The 13901-nt window shown below is 38.3% G+C and overlaps 1 protein-coding gene across 1 annotated transcript in view; it reads left to right on the plus strand.

Moving 5' to 3' along the window:
* Fyttd1 (forty-two-three domain containing 1) overlaps positions 1 to 13200 on the plus strand; it is a 29654-nt gene extending 16454 nt beyond the window's left edge. Inside the window, exons 3-9 of the mRNA XM_090344688.1 lie at positions 1247 to 1395; positions 1618 to 1730; positions 5213 to 5309; positions 5678 to 5739; positions 8598 to 8672; positions 10026 to 10152; positions 10844 to 13200. Of these exons, the coding sequence (XP_090200814.1) occupies positions 1247 to 1395; positions 1618 to 1730; positions 5213 to 5309; positions 5678 to 5739; positions 8598 to 8672; positions 10026 to 10152; positions 10844 to 10942 (722 nt within the window). The 3' untranslated portion in view covers positions 10943 to 13200. The remainder of the gene's footprint in view (positions 1 to 1246; positions 1396 to 1617; positions 1731 to 5212; positions 5310 to 5677; positions 5740 to 8597; positions 8673 to 10025; positions 10153 to 10843) is intronic.
* Positions 13201 to 13901: the final 701 nt, after the last annotated feature.

Below are 13901 nucleotides of genomic sequence, written 5' to 3' on the forward strand. Positions count from 1 at the left end.
GTATAGATTGTCCTGTTGCAAGGATAATGACAAGTGCTGGGGTATGGCACTTGGTCAACATGCCTTAGGCTCTAGTTTTCATGCCCAGCACTGCATAGTAGAAAGAGTAAGAAATTACAGATGGGGGACAGCTTAGAAGGGACCTTCTAGTCCTTGGAAGTCTAGTACAAGTATAGAATCCTCACTAGTGCAACTTATTACTTGTTTAAAAATAAGCCAGGTGCTGGTGGTCAGATTTGTAATCCTCGCTACTCAGGAGGCTATAATCCAAGGATTGTGATTCAAAGTCAACCTAGGCAGTTAACTATCAGAAAGCTACTGGGAGTGGCACTGTGGCTCAAAGTAGTAGAGTCCTAGCCTTAGCCAAAAGAGCTTAAGGAAAGTGCCCAAGCCCCAAGTTCTAGCTCCGTAATGGACAAAAAAAACCCCAAAGAAACCCAAAATACAGGCACTAGTGGCTCATTTCTGTAATCCTAGCTACTCAAGAGGATGGGGAGATCTGAGGTTCAAGATTCAAAGCCAAACGGGGGAGGAAAGTTAACCACCAAAAAATAAAAAATGGAGTGGTGACCCAAGTGGTAGAATGCTAATCAAGTTTTTTCCCTTTTGCCAATCCTGGGCTTGAACTCAGGGTCTTGGCACTGTCCCTGAGCTACTTTTGCTCAAGGCTTCCACTTTATCCCTTGAGCCACAGCACCATGTCTGCCTTTTTCTGTTTATTTGGCACTCAGGAATTAAACCCAGAGTTTCATGCATGCTAGGCAAGCACTCTACCTCTATTCCACATTGCCAGCCCTAGAATGCTAACCTTAAGCAAAAAAGTTCAGGGACTGTTCCCAGGCTCTAAGTCCAAGCCCCAGAACTGAAACAAAAACAAACAAATAAATAAATGAGAAAAATTTTATGTAACTTGACTATGCAAGTAATGTAAATAAGAATAAGAAAGTCCATTCTACTTCAGAAAATAGAGTATTCTACATTTTATGACTCTCCCAATTGCATTTCTTTCTTTCTTTTCTTTTTTTTTTGCCAGTCCTGGGCTTGAGCTCAGGGCCTGAGCACTGTCCTTGGGCTTTCTCAAGGCTAGAACTCTACCACTTGAGCCTCAGCACCACTTCTGGCTTTTTTCTATGTATGTGGTACTGAGGAATCGTGCATGCTAGGCAAGCACTCTAGCACTAGGCCAAACTCCCAGCCTCCCAATTGCATTTCTATGTTGATTTTGTTTCTTCTTTTCTTTCTATAGGCTTTGTTAAAACTAATCTGAACCGTAGAGGAAGAATAATGCCTGCAAAAAGACGTCCTTATGGAGTTGTGACTGGCCTTGCAGCTAGGAAGGCACCTGGAATTCGAAAAGGAATTAGTCCTATGAATCGTCCTCCTCTCAGTGACAAGGTAGGATGTGCAACCCCCAGGATAACTCAAAGTATTTTGTTTGACTATCATCTTTTTAGTCATTTAAGAGATTTTTCATGTCAGTTTAGTTTCTTCATCTCTGTTATCTCCACATTCAAGTAGTTCTTAGTCTCTGTCATTCTACATTAGAAATGTTTACTGTAGTAGAATATATAGCAAAAAATGAAAAGTGAAGTAACATAGTTTCTAACTTTCTGAAAGAATATAGAGCGATATTTTCCAGTGTTAAAAAGGAAGACAAACCTTCTGAGACAAAACGAAGCACAAAGGAAACCAGTTGCAGTTTTCAAGAGACCTAACCAGTTAAACAGAAAGTAAGTACTCAAATATATGACAATAACAGGCTAGCCTGCATAAGCAATCTTTTTTACTCGGGGTTCAGAATAAGTGATTTACAGTGATTCTTCTAGTCATCTGATCATTTTTAAAACAAGTATTTGATGATAGTTCAGGATTTGCCTCATGCATGAGGCCCTGAGTTCAGGTCCCAGCACCACAAAAAAAAAAAGACATATATACCAAGATGTTTGTTTTAAACACAACATGGAAGCATTCTGTAGTTACTTGCTTATTTGCTTGCTTTCTCCTTCCTCCTCCCTCCGTCCCTTCCTCCCTCCCTCCCTCCCTTCTTTCCTTCCTTTCTTTTTCTTATTTTCTTACTTTCTTTCTCTCTCTCTTTTGCCAGTTGTGGAGCTTGGGCACTGTCCTTGAGCCTTCTCAAAGCTAGAGCTCTACCACTTGAACCACAGCACCACTTCCAGCTTTTTTTTTTTTTTTTTCTAGGTATGTGGTACCTAGGAATCAAACCTAGGACTTCATGCAGGACTGGGCAAAAATAACCATTTAAAAAAAAAACCTCAAAGATAATTCTTTATTATTTTCTTTCTCTCTCTCTCCCTCCATCTCTCCCCCCCCCCACACACACTTCTTTCTTGTGCTGGGCTTGAACTGGATCTATTCTCTAAGCTTTTTTGATCAAGGCTGGTATTTCTGCCACTTGATCTACAACTCCGCATTTTTGAAAATAATTCATAGTAAAACAATGAACTCTTTGGTTTTTTTTGTTTTTTGCCAGTCCTGGGGACTGAACTCAAGGCCTGAGCACTATCCTTGGACTTTCCTCAAGTTAGTGCTCTACCACTTGAGCCACAGCAACAGTTCTGGCTTTTCTATACATATGGTATTGAGGAATTGAACCAAGGTCTTTGTGCATGCTAGGCAAGCACTCTACCACTAGTCCAAACTCCCGGCCCCTGAACTCTTTAATTTTTGGGGTTTTTTTTTGCCAGTCTTGGGGCTTGAACTCAGGGACTACATGATGTTCCTGAGATTTTTTTGATTAAGGTTAGCATTCTGCCACTTGAGCCACAGCACCACTTCCAGCTTTTTCTGTTTATATGGTACTGAGGAATTGAACCCAGGGACCCTCTTCATTCATGCTAGGCAAGCACTCTACCATTAAGCCACCTTTCCTGAACTTAAGTCTTTTTTTTTTTTTTTTTTTGCCAGTATTGGAGCTTGAACTGTGTATGTGGTACCTAGGAATCGAACCCTGGTCTTTGTGAATGCTAGGCAAACACTACCACTAGGCCACACTCCCGCCCCCCGCACTTAAGTCTTTTTATGAACAAATTTTCACTTAACCATCATCTTTGTGTAGTATCTTTTGTGAAATAGGTCTGTCCTAAATAAAAATCTTTTGTTTATGAGACATGTTTTCTGGTTTTGTTTTGTCTTGATTTTTACCAATAATGGGCCTTGAACTCAGTGCCTTTTGCTTAGCTTGCTTGTTCATGATTGGCACTCTACCATTTGAGTCACTCAAGCCTGGCTTTTTTTCTTTTTGGCAGTCTGGGCTTGAGCTCAGGGCCTGAGCTCTGTCCTTGGACTTTCTCAAGGCTAGAACTCTACCACTTGAGCGTCAACACCACTTCTGGCTTTTTTCTTTGTATATGGTACCAAGGAATCGAACCTAGGTCTTTGTGCATGCTAGGCAAGCACTCTACCACTAGGCCAAACTCCCGGGCAAGCCTGGCTTTTTTGCTAGTTAACTGGAGATGGAGTTGCATGGGCTTTCTGCCTGGGCCATCTTTGAACCTCAATCCTTTAGCTTTTAGCCACCTGGGAGCTAGGATGTGAGCCGCTGGTACTCAATGAGACAAGTTAGTTACTTAATCTATTTGGGGAACTTTTTTATTTTAACCTCTTTAAGATTGGTGGTAAGTTTAAGTAATGTATTAAGAATTTTGAACAGGGTCCGGGAGTTTGGCCTACTGGTAGAGTGCTTGCCTACCATGCACAAAGACCTGGGTTTGATTCCTCGTACCACATATATAGAAAAGCTGAAGTGGTGCTGCTCTAGCCTTGAGAAAGCCCATGAACAGTACCTTAATTCAAGCCCCAGGACTGGCAAAAAAGAAAAAAAAAAAACAAATTTGTTTGTATAGTTGATAAATATGATTAAAAAAGTTTTTTTTTAAATTTTGGTGCCAGTCCTGGGGCTTGGCACTCTCCCTGAACTTTTTTGCTCAAGGCTAGTGTTAGCCTTTGCTGACTAATTGGAAATAAATAAAAGTCTCATAGACTTTGCTGGTCCAGCTAGCTTTGAATTTCAATCCTCAGATCTCAGACTCCTAAGTAGGTAAGATTACAGGCTCAGCTACTGGCACCAAGTAGAAAATGTTTTTTGTTTTTTGTTTTTTTTCATACACTATCAACTTCTTATAGAAAATAGAAAGTGCTGAAGGTCAAGTATAATTTATTGAAGGTGCATTATTCTGTGTATGAGATAATAAAGAAGAATGTAAGTTCTTTGTTACACATATGTATACATACATATAGCAATGGACTATATATATTATTTCTGTGTATACACACATACATACATTTACACGCACAAACAGACAGACACACACACACAGATATACACAGATGCCATTGCAATATTTTTTTTCCTTTGTGGTGCTGAGGATCAAATTCAGGGCCCTTGTGCTTAGTAGGCCGGTGCTTAACCACTGATCTAAATACCCAGCCTTGTGGTTATGTTAATATGTAAAGATTGTGAGTGATGAAAGAAAAGAAAGCTGGAGGGGCTGGGAGTTTGGCCTAGTGGTAGAGTGCTTGCCTAGAATGAAGACCCGGATTCAATTCCTGGGTACCACATACATAGGAAAAGCCATAAGTGATACTGTGGCTCAAGTGGTAGGGCTCTACCCATGTAAAAGCCCAAGGATAATGCTTGGGCCCTGAGCTCAAGTCCAGGACTGGGAAAAGAAAGAAAAGAAAAAGAAACAGAAAGAAAAGAAAAGAAAGCTAGAGGGATAGAGGTTTCTTTTGATTCTTTTTTACATTATTATTGTTACTGTTTTTACCTTGATTATGAATGTTCCTAGGAGTGAAATTTTTTTCTTTATACTAATCCTATAAATCTGTAAATTCATGTTTTCACCAAATTGGAGAATAGGAGATAGCATTTAAAATGTGATTTTGTAAATGTCTTCTGAAGATGCCTTATGTAGAGAGAAAGACCTTATTGGAGAGTAAAATATCTACACAATAAATTGGTTCAAAAGTAACCAGGTGATCATATAACATATTGCAGAGAAAGATAGTTTTAAATCAAATTAAATAGCTTCATATAAATAAGGAAAACATTTGGAGTTTATAATATACTGCATAGTACATATTCATCATGTTTTCATCTTATGAATTTAAATACTTTTGTCTGTTTTTTTCCCCCCAAAGTGTTTAAAAACAAAGAAATTGAGACTACTTGTTATATATGTTTGTGTTGCAGAACTAATCTTCCAGCTAATTTTACCAGGAGTGGAAATAAATTAAGTCATCAGAAAGATACTCGTCAGGCAACTTTTCTTTTCCGAAGAGGCCTGAAGGTATTCAAATGCCTTAGTGGGATTTCTTTTTACCTAAAGTTGATCCTGAAACATCCATCTTTAGTGATACTCAGTTATAGCTCATGGTTGACATTAGATTGGGGATATAGAAAACATGACATTAGTTCTTCCTATATATTTTTTTTCTATTCCCTATTTTTCTTGCCCTCAAAAGCACCTTATAAGAATTGAACAATTTATGTTGACCATTTGTTCTTATACAGGAAGTCTAATAGTGGTGTTGCCATAGCAGCACAGAGCTGCTCTTACATGCATGCAAACACTTGGGTTTTAGTTATAGCATGATGGTTGTTTGGATTCAAATCCTCTGCTTTCTATAGGATCTGCTGCTTTTTTCCCCCCTTTAGGTTCAGGCCCAGGTGAATACAGAACAGCTGCTAGAAGATGTAGTAGCAAAGAGAACACGGCAGTAAGTTTCAATTTGTTTTTCAAGATGTCATTTCAAAAACTAAGACAATAGTTTCCCCCAGATTACCATGTGCCTTAGTTGGAGTGAAATTAATGAGATTCAAAATGGAATGAAGCCTGAAATCCAATTTTTTACCTTTTTTCCCCCAAAAATGTTTTGTTTTTTCCAGTCCTGGGGCTTGAACTCTGGGCCTGCACACTTTTCCTTGGAGTTTCTCAAGGCTAAAGTTTTACTACCTGAGCCACAGCACCACTTCTGGCTTTTTCTAGGACAATCGCCTGGCCTCCCAAAATACATTTTTTTTTCCCCAGTCCTGGGGCTTGAACTCAGGGCCTGAGCACTGTCCTTGGGCTTTCTCGAGGCTAGAGCCCCAACAATTGAGCCACTGCACCACTTCTGGCTTTTTCTATGTATATGTGGTACCGAGGAGTTGAACCTGGGTTTTTTGTGCATGCTGGGCAAGCACTCTACCACTAAGCCAAACTCCCAGCCCCTCCTTGGACAATTTTTGCTCAAGGTTAGCACATTCTACCACTTGAGCCACAGTGCCAGTCCCGGCTTTTTCAGAATATGTAATACCGAGGAATCGAACCCAGAGCTCTTCAGTTCAAGGCTATCGCCCTGCCTTTAGCCAAGCCCCACTTCCCTGTTTTCTAGAGGTTAATTGGAGATAAGAGTCTCAGGTCCTTTTGTACCCGGGATGGCTTTGAACCTTGATCCTCATATCTCAGCCTCCTGACTAGCTAGGATTATAGGCATGAGCCACCACGCCCGGCTCAAAATACATTTTTTAAGGGATAGGAATCAAACCCATTACACATGCTAGGCACTCTGCCATTGAGCTTCATCCCTAGCCTTGAAAAAACCTTTTGAGCTTTCTTGAAGCATTATAACAGTTTTGGCACAAAGTAAGATACTATATTCCTTTTTTTTCCCCCCCCAATGCTGGGGCTTGAACTCAGGGCCTAACCACTGTCCTAGGCTTTTTCCTCGTGACCAGAGCTCTGCCACTTGAGCCACAGCACCACTTCCAGCTTTTTCTATGTATGTGGTACTGAGGAATTGAACCCAGGTCTTTTTGCATGCTAGGCAAATACTCTACCACTAGGCTAAACTCCCGACCCTTAATGAATTTTTTCTATCTGTTTTTGTATAAACCTATTTGGAATGAGTAGAAGAAAATTCATTAAAGCTTTTAGAAGGCTTGTAAAACTTCAAACAATAAAATAATAGAATATTTTCACTTATAATGCTTTAAAATCCTTTTTTTTTTTGGTCAGTCATGGGACTTGAACTCTGGGGTTGGGCACTGTCCACTGTCCCTGAGTTCTTCATCTCAAGGCTACTGCTGTACACCTTGAGCCACAGCACCACTTCCAGTTTTCTGGTGATTAATTAAAGATAATAGTCTCATGGACTTTTTAGTGCCGGGACTGGCTTTGAACCATAATCCTCAGATCTCAGCCTCCTGAGAAGCTAGGAGTGCAGGTGTGAGCCACTGCACCTGTCTAAAAACCTTTTAAACATTGTGTGTGTGTGTTTTAAAATTGAAATAATGATTTTATTGCTTGAGTATAGACAAATCAAATTTATGTCACGAGGGCAGAGGCTACAGGCTATTCATATTTCAAATGAATCTTTTTTGTTTTTTGGGCTAGTCGTAGGGCTTGAACTCAGGGCCTGAGCACTGTACTTAGGCTTGTCTCAAGGTTCACACTCTGACACTTGAGCACTTTCCCACTTTCAGCTTTTTCTATGTACGTGGTACCAAAGAATCCAACCCAGGTCTTCGTGCATGCTAGGCAAGCATTCTACCGCTAGGCTAAACTCCCAGCCGCACTTCCACCTTTTTTTTTTTTTTTTTTTGGCCAGTCCTGGGCTTGAGCTCAGGGCCTGAGCACTGTCCTTGGATTTTCTCAAGGCTAGAACTCTACCACTTGAGCCTCAGCACCACTTCTGGCTTTTCCTAAGTATGTGGTACCAAGGAATTGAACCCAGGTCTTCGTGCATGCTAGGCAGCACTCTACCACTAGGCCAAACTCCTGGCCCCCCACTTGGTCTTACAGTGGGGAGCCAGTTGACTAGAAATGACTATTTTGAAAATATCTATTTTTATGGTGCGTGTGCGTGTGTGTGTGTGTGTGTGTGTGTTTCCCCTGGTGCTTGAACTCAGGCCCTGAGTGCTATCTTGAGCTCTACACTTCCAGTTTTTTTGTTTTGTTTTGTTTGGTAGGTAATTGGAGATAAGAATCCCATGGACTTTGCCAGGGCTGACTTTGAACTGCAATCCTCAGATCTCAGCCTTCTGAATAGCTAGTTGTACAGGCATGAGCCACTGGCACCTGGCTATGTATTTTGAAACTGGGGTTATAGCTCAGTAATAGAACACCTGCTTAACAATGTAGAAGTCATGGGTTTCTTAGCACCGAAATAGATGAATAGATAGGTAAGTAAGTGAGAAGGTAAGTGAGTGATAGGTGGATGGGTAGCAGATAGATGGATACACACACACACACACACACGCATATATATACATACATACACATATGTGTGTATATATATATGTATATGTATATGTGCATGTGTATACACACACACACATATTTGCTTTCAGCTCAGAGCTACTGTCTTACCCCTTAAGCCAAAGGACCACGTCTGGTTTTCTAATAATTAATTGGAGATAACAGTCTCACAGACTTTAGTGCCCAGGCTGGCTTTGAACCACGATCCTCAGATCTCAGCCTCCTAAGTAGGTGGACAGGTGTGAGCCACTTTGTCCAGCTTAGAATGTGTTTATATGAACTATAGGATTTATAAACATCAGTTTATAAATGAAACTTGTTTTCTTTTGAAACTAGATGGCGTACTTCCACCACAAATGGAGGAATTCTTACAGTGTCTATCGACAATCCTGGAGCAGTTCAGAACCCAGTGTAAGTCTTTTCTTTCTTTTTGCAAAACAGTACTGGACCTGTGCTCACAGTATAATGTTCAAGTTAGGATGAAGTTAGATACAAAAGTACTACTTGTGATATAAATTGGACATAGTATAAAGAAAGGTAAAATATCATGATCACTGGTTCTGTGCCACCATAACCCTTTTAAATGATTTTTTTTTGTGTGTGTGGCTGGATGGATCAACAGAGAGTGATAGATATAGAGATAGATAGATAGATAGATAGATAGATAGATAGATAGATAGATAGATAGATGTATTTTGCATTTTGAAACACTATATAGCCTAGGCTGGCAACTAAATGTTAGGAGTATAATGAAGTACCATTGAGCTCTAGCCTTGAGAAAGCTCAAGGACAATAATCAGGCCAAAAAAAAAAAGTCAGTCTGTACCAGGAAGAGAGAAAGAAGGGAAAAAATAAACATGTGCAATATCCTACCCTTTATGTTCATAAATACATGTCTGTCTGTCTGTCTTTTGAGTTAGTCCTGTGGCTTGAACTCAGGATCTGGGCACTGTCCCTGAACTTCTTTTGCTCAAGGCTAGTGATCTACTACTTGAGCCACAGATCAATTTCTGGATTAATTAGACATGAATCTCATGCAGTTTTCTACCTGGGCTAGCTTTGAACTATGATCTTCAGATCCTACCTTACTGGGTAGCTAGGATTACAGGTATTAGCCACCGGTGCTCAGCTGAAAGTTTTGTAGTTACACTTAAAGAAACAATTGTGTATGTGTGTGTATTTTTTTTTTACCCCTTTTGGGGGTCAAGTCATGGGGTTTGAACTCTGGACCTGAGTGTTGTCCCTGAGCTCTTCAGCTCAAGGTTACTTGAGCCACAATACCACTTCCACAATTATAATTTTTAGTCAAGAACCAACTTCTTCTTTAAGCTTATATTTTATAGAAGAACATTTTATTTCATTGCAGGTTCAAGTAGTTTAAAAAAAAAAAAAGACCTAAGGCTGGGTGTGGTAGCTTACGCCTATAATCCTAGCTACTCTGGAGGTTGAGAAGTGAGGATCAAGGTTCAGAGCAAGCCCAGGCACTAAAGGACCTGAGACTCATATCTCCAATTAACCTCTAGAAAACAAGAAATAGGGCTAGGGCGGTAGCCTTGAGCTGAAGAGCTCAGGGACAGCACCCAGGCCCAGGGGTGGGGTGATAAGTCTTGAGCTGAAGAGCTCAAGGACAGCACCCAGGCCAAATTCAAGCCACATTACCCCCCCCCACACACACACACAAAAGACCTAAGGCATTTGAAAATGAGTTCAAGTCATTAATCTTTTCTTTATTGTCAAACTAATAGTAATTTTTTTTTCTGATAGAGCTCAGAAACCACGATTAACTCGTACTTCTGTACCCTCCTTCATGACAAAACGAGAGCAATCTGATGTAAAGAAAGTTCCTAAAGGTGTTCCCCTACAATTTGACATAAATAGTGTTGGAAAGCAGGTAAAAAAAAAGTTTTCTATATTTAAAACATTCAATTCATTCAATTGACAGTATTTGTATAGCAAATTAAACAGGGCACGTTAACTTTCCCAACAAGCCTTAGCAACCATGAATCTGACTTCTGTCTCTTCTAGATCCCCTGTGTTACTTCATATAAGTTGGGTTATAAGATACTGATCTTAGTCCCTGGATTCTTTTACTTACCATAAAGTTTTTAAGGTTCATTTATGTTTTAATATTTCATCCATTTTATGGTTTGAGTAATCCCATTATACATATATACCATATCTTATTTAACGTTAGTTCTACTCTTTTGGCTATTATGCATAATGCCTCTTTGCCATTGTATACAAGTTTTTGTGTGGACCCATGTTTTCATTTCTTCTAGCAAATACCTAGGTGGTAGATTTATGTTAACTATATTTAACTCTTTTGTGGAGGGAGAGGGTTATTGAGGTTTGAACTTAGGACCTTCTGCTTGCTAGGCAGATTTTCTACCACTGGAGTTACTTTCACCCCCTAACCATTACAAACATCTCTCTCTTAACTTCACCAATTTCATGTAGTCTTTGTAAGGGTCAAATGAGCTCCAACACACAAATATGCAGGATATGCTAGCTTAATATACGATGATATTGTTCCAATGCAAACAAAGTTTGGAGTCAACTTCTTTTGTTTACCCTTTCTATAGACTGGGATGACTTTAAATGAACGATTTGGGATACTGAAGGAGCAAAGGGCCACTCTTACATTCAACAAAGGAGGAAGCCGCTTTGTAACTGTGGGATAAGATCCCTTGTCAAAGGAACTTTTCAGTGATGACTATTTGAGAAGTGGAATTGCTTGAAGAATTCGTCGCAGAAATTCAAGAAACTTTACTTCAAAATATTTAGAAGGCTAAATAACTTTTATTTTTGAAGGTTTTTTTTAATGTATAAAATAATCCCCTGAAAGGATAACAGGGAATATAAATACTTGTTCTTAAAGATTTCTTGGTTGGCCCAGACAGAACAATTCTCTGTTGACTTCTTTGGTGCCTCATGCAGCAGAAGGAAGACAGAAAGATAGCAATTGCTTATTTTTATGACAGTGGCATTTAGGATCTCATCATTTAGCTCTCGGCCATGGTAAAACTTAGTCTTTGGATAAATACATTGCCCCTTTGTTGCTGTCATTTACCTTTAAATAGTGCTGACATAAGTGCAGTTGCCTTTTCTTCATTAGTTATATTAAAAAAAAATCTTTTTGAGAATTTCAGTTTTGGCTTTTAAGATTTATGGAAATATCTGGAACTTGGTTCATTTTTCAGATAGTATTAGGTTAATCCCTTGAAGTTACAAGTCTTTAGTTTTGAACCTCTAACAAGGAATGTGGTTCTCTTATATTAGTCTCAACTTAAAATGTTGATATTTCCTTACTATAAATGCATATTTACGAAATTATCTGATACTTTAGAAGATAATGTTCAGTGTAAAATCCTGAAAGTTGGTGTTTGATAAATGAAAGCATGAAAGGAAATAGCAAGTTGAAGGACCAGAAACTTAGATGAAATACTTCAAAACCCCAGTTATAAGTGTACTCTTTTGGGTTTAGTGTTATCTAGTGTCCACAAATTAGTCTTCAAATGGTATTTATAAGAAAAAAATTTGTTAAGATGGACTGAGTCACTTAGATTTGATAGTAAACTTAATAGCCATAAGTCCTAAACTGTTCTTATTCAAAGTTAAATTTTGTAAGCTTTTCAGCTTACTAAATTAACAATTTCTAGTTCTAAAAAAATATACTTATATGTGTCACAAAGAAAAGTTGCAAGATTAGAATTACATTGTAACCTTATTGTATACCTTGTATTTCTATTTTTTTTTTTGTATGATACCAAGTTCACGCATTTATAAGGAAAATGTTTTTTTCCTACTCTGGACTGGTGAGCAGAGTTGGTCTGATGTGCCAAGATAACACTAATAATCCTCAAACGATTGTTTGTACAAATTATAATAAAATGCCCAAATGCAGCAAAATATTCCTGGTTCAGGTTAACAAGTTTGGTCATTTTGAAGTTTGACTTTTGGTTTGCTATAATTTGTAAAAGCCTCTGGTGTTTAAATATTGACTTTTTCTGTAAAACGAAACACCACTTCTACATATCTGTATTGTATAGTTGACTTTATTGTCTCTCATGCTCCTTGGTTTCCTTGGTTTATTCTAGCCATAGAATACTAACAGTAACAATTTCATGCTTATACCAAAGAATTGAATCTGATCCTTAATGCCAGTACTTCTACTTAATAAGGAATTATCGGGAGCCAGTCACAGAATTTGAAAATAAACTCCAGTCTCTCCTTCACTATTTAGGAGGCTTTTCATAGAAACCAAGGACTCATTGTAAAATATTTTTGGAAGTCTGAATTGTTCTATTTGATCTAAAATTCTTCTATTTGATCTATTGTAGACTGGTTTAGAATTGCTAGTAGCTTATTTTAAAGAAAAAAAGAACAATTGAGTGTGAGTTTGCTATCTCTAAAACTTTGTGAAAATGTGGTATAATTTTCCTGTTATTTAAAATGGTATACAAAGATTATTCATGCCATTTTTTTGTAAACTTTAAAAATTGCCCCACATGTTAACATTAAGTACATCAAATACCAGTGTCATTGGTCTATTAGATGTTTGCTCTTCATGCAATTGTAATTTAATTTTCCTTCAAAGCAATTTTTGCCTTTGGTACAACTAAAAAACTCTTGTGTACTAACGTACTGTATATAAACAAAACAATATGCTTTGTTAGAGGAAATTTTCCTTTCTTTGAAATGTGGTTGTAATCATTTTTGTTCCGTTACTAGTTTTTTAAAAAAAAAATGCCACTTGAAATTTCTTTTGCATCAAGATGTATGCAAAACATTGATGCAGTGCATCACAAAATGAAAGTTTGTATTTAATGAGGAGGTGCTTTACACTGTACTTTTTGGTGTTTTTTGGAAAAGTTCCATTTAGATCTATTATGAAGCTGTTCATTTTTAACAAATAAAATGTAACAGGTTTCACATGACTTATTCTTAGCTATAGACATTGAGTTGTGGTTTTTAGATTTTTCTGTGTTTCTGTAGTAATTATTCATGATTTTAAGGATACTGGCCAAATTAGTAAATCAATCTGCAGTGTTAGGTTGTCATCCCTTAACTACCTTTTTAATCATTTTATTCATATATCTTAGCCAGTGGGCATTGAAGAAGAAAATCTGATTATTTAAAAGGCTAGATGAGGGGCCAGGAGTTTGGCCTAGTGGTTAAAGTGCTTGCCTAGCATGCATGAAGACCCGGGTTCGATTCCTCGGTACCACATACATAGAAAAAAGCCAGAAGTGGTGCTGAGGCTCAAGTGGTAGAGCTCTAGCCTTGAGAAAGTCCAAGGACAGTGCTCAGGCCCTGAGCTCAAGCCCAGGACTGGCAAAAAAAAAAAAAAAAAAAAAGGCTAGATGAGCCTCCAGAGACATTCAGTATAACCTCACTGCTACTTAGTAAACCTCAATAGTTTCCAGGAGTGTGGCAAGCATGTTTCAGATCTTAAAATTCTCAAAAGATGATAAACTGCTTTTGTGACTTGAACACCCACAGAAAATAATACCCAAGAATTAGAAATAACTAGATATTAATCTTTGTAGCTTGATACTTTTTATTAAGTGGTATTAAGAAAACTTATTAGAAAAGGCTAGTATTGCTGGGTGCCAGTATAATCCTAGCTAGATCTCAGGA

Source organism: Megascapheus bottae, chromosome 1, assembly GCF_031878675.1.
Source record: "Megascapheus bottae isolate mThoBot1 chromosome 1, mThoBot2.hap1, whole genome shotgun sequence".
NCBI classification, from domain to species: Eukaryota; Metazoa; Chordata; class Mammalia; order Rodentia; family Geomyidae; genus Megascapheus; species Megascapheus bottae.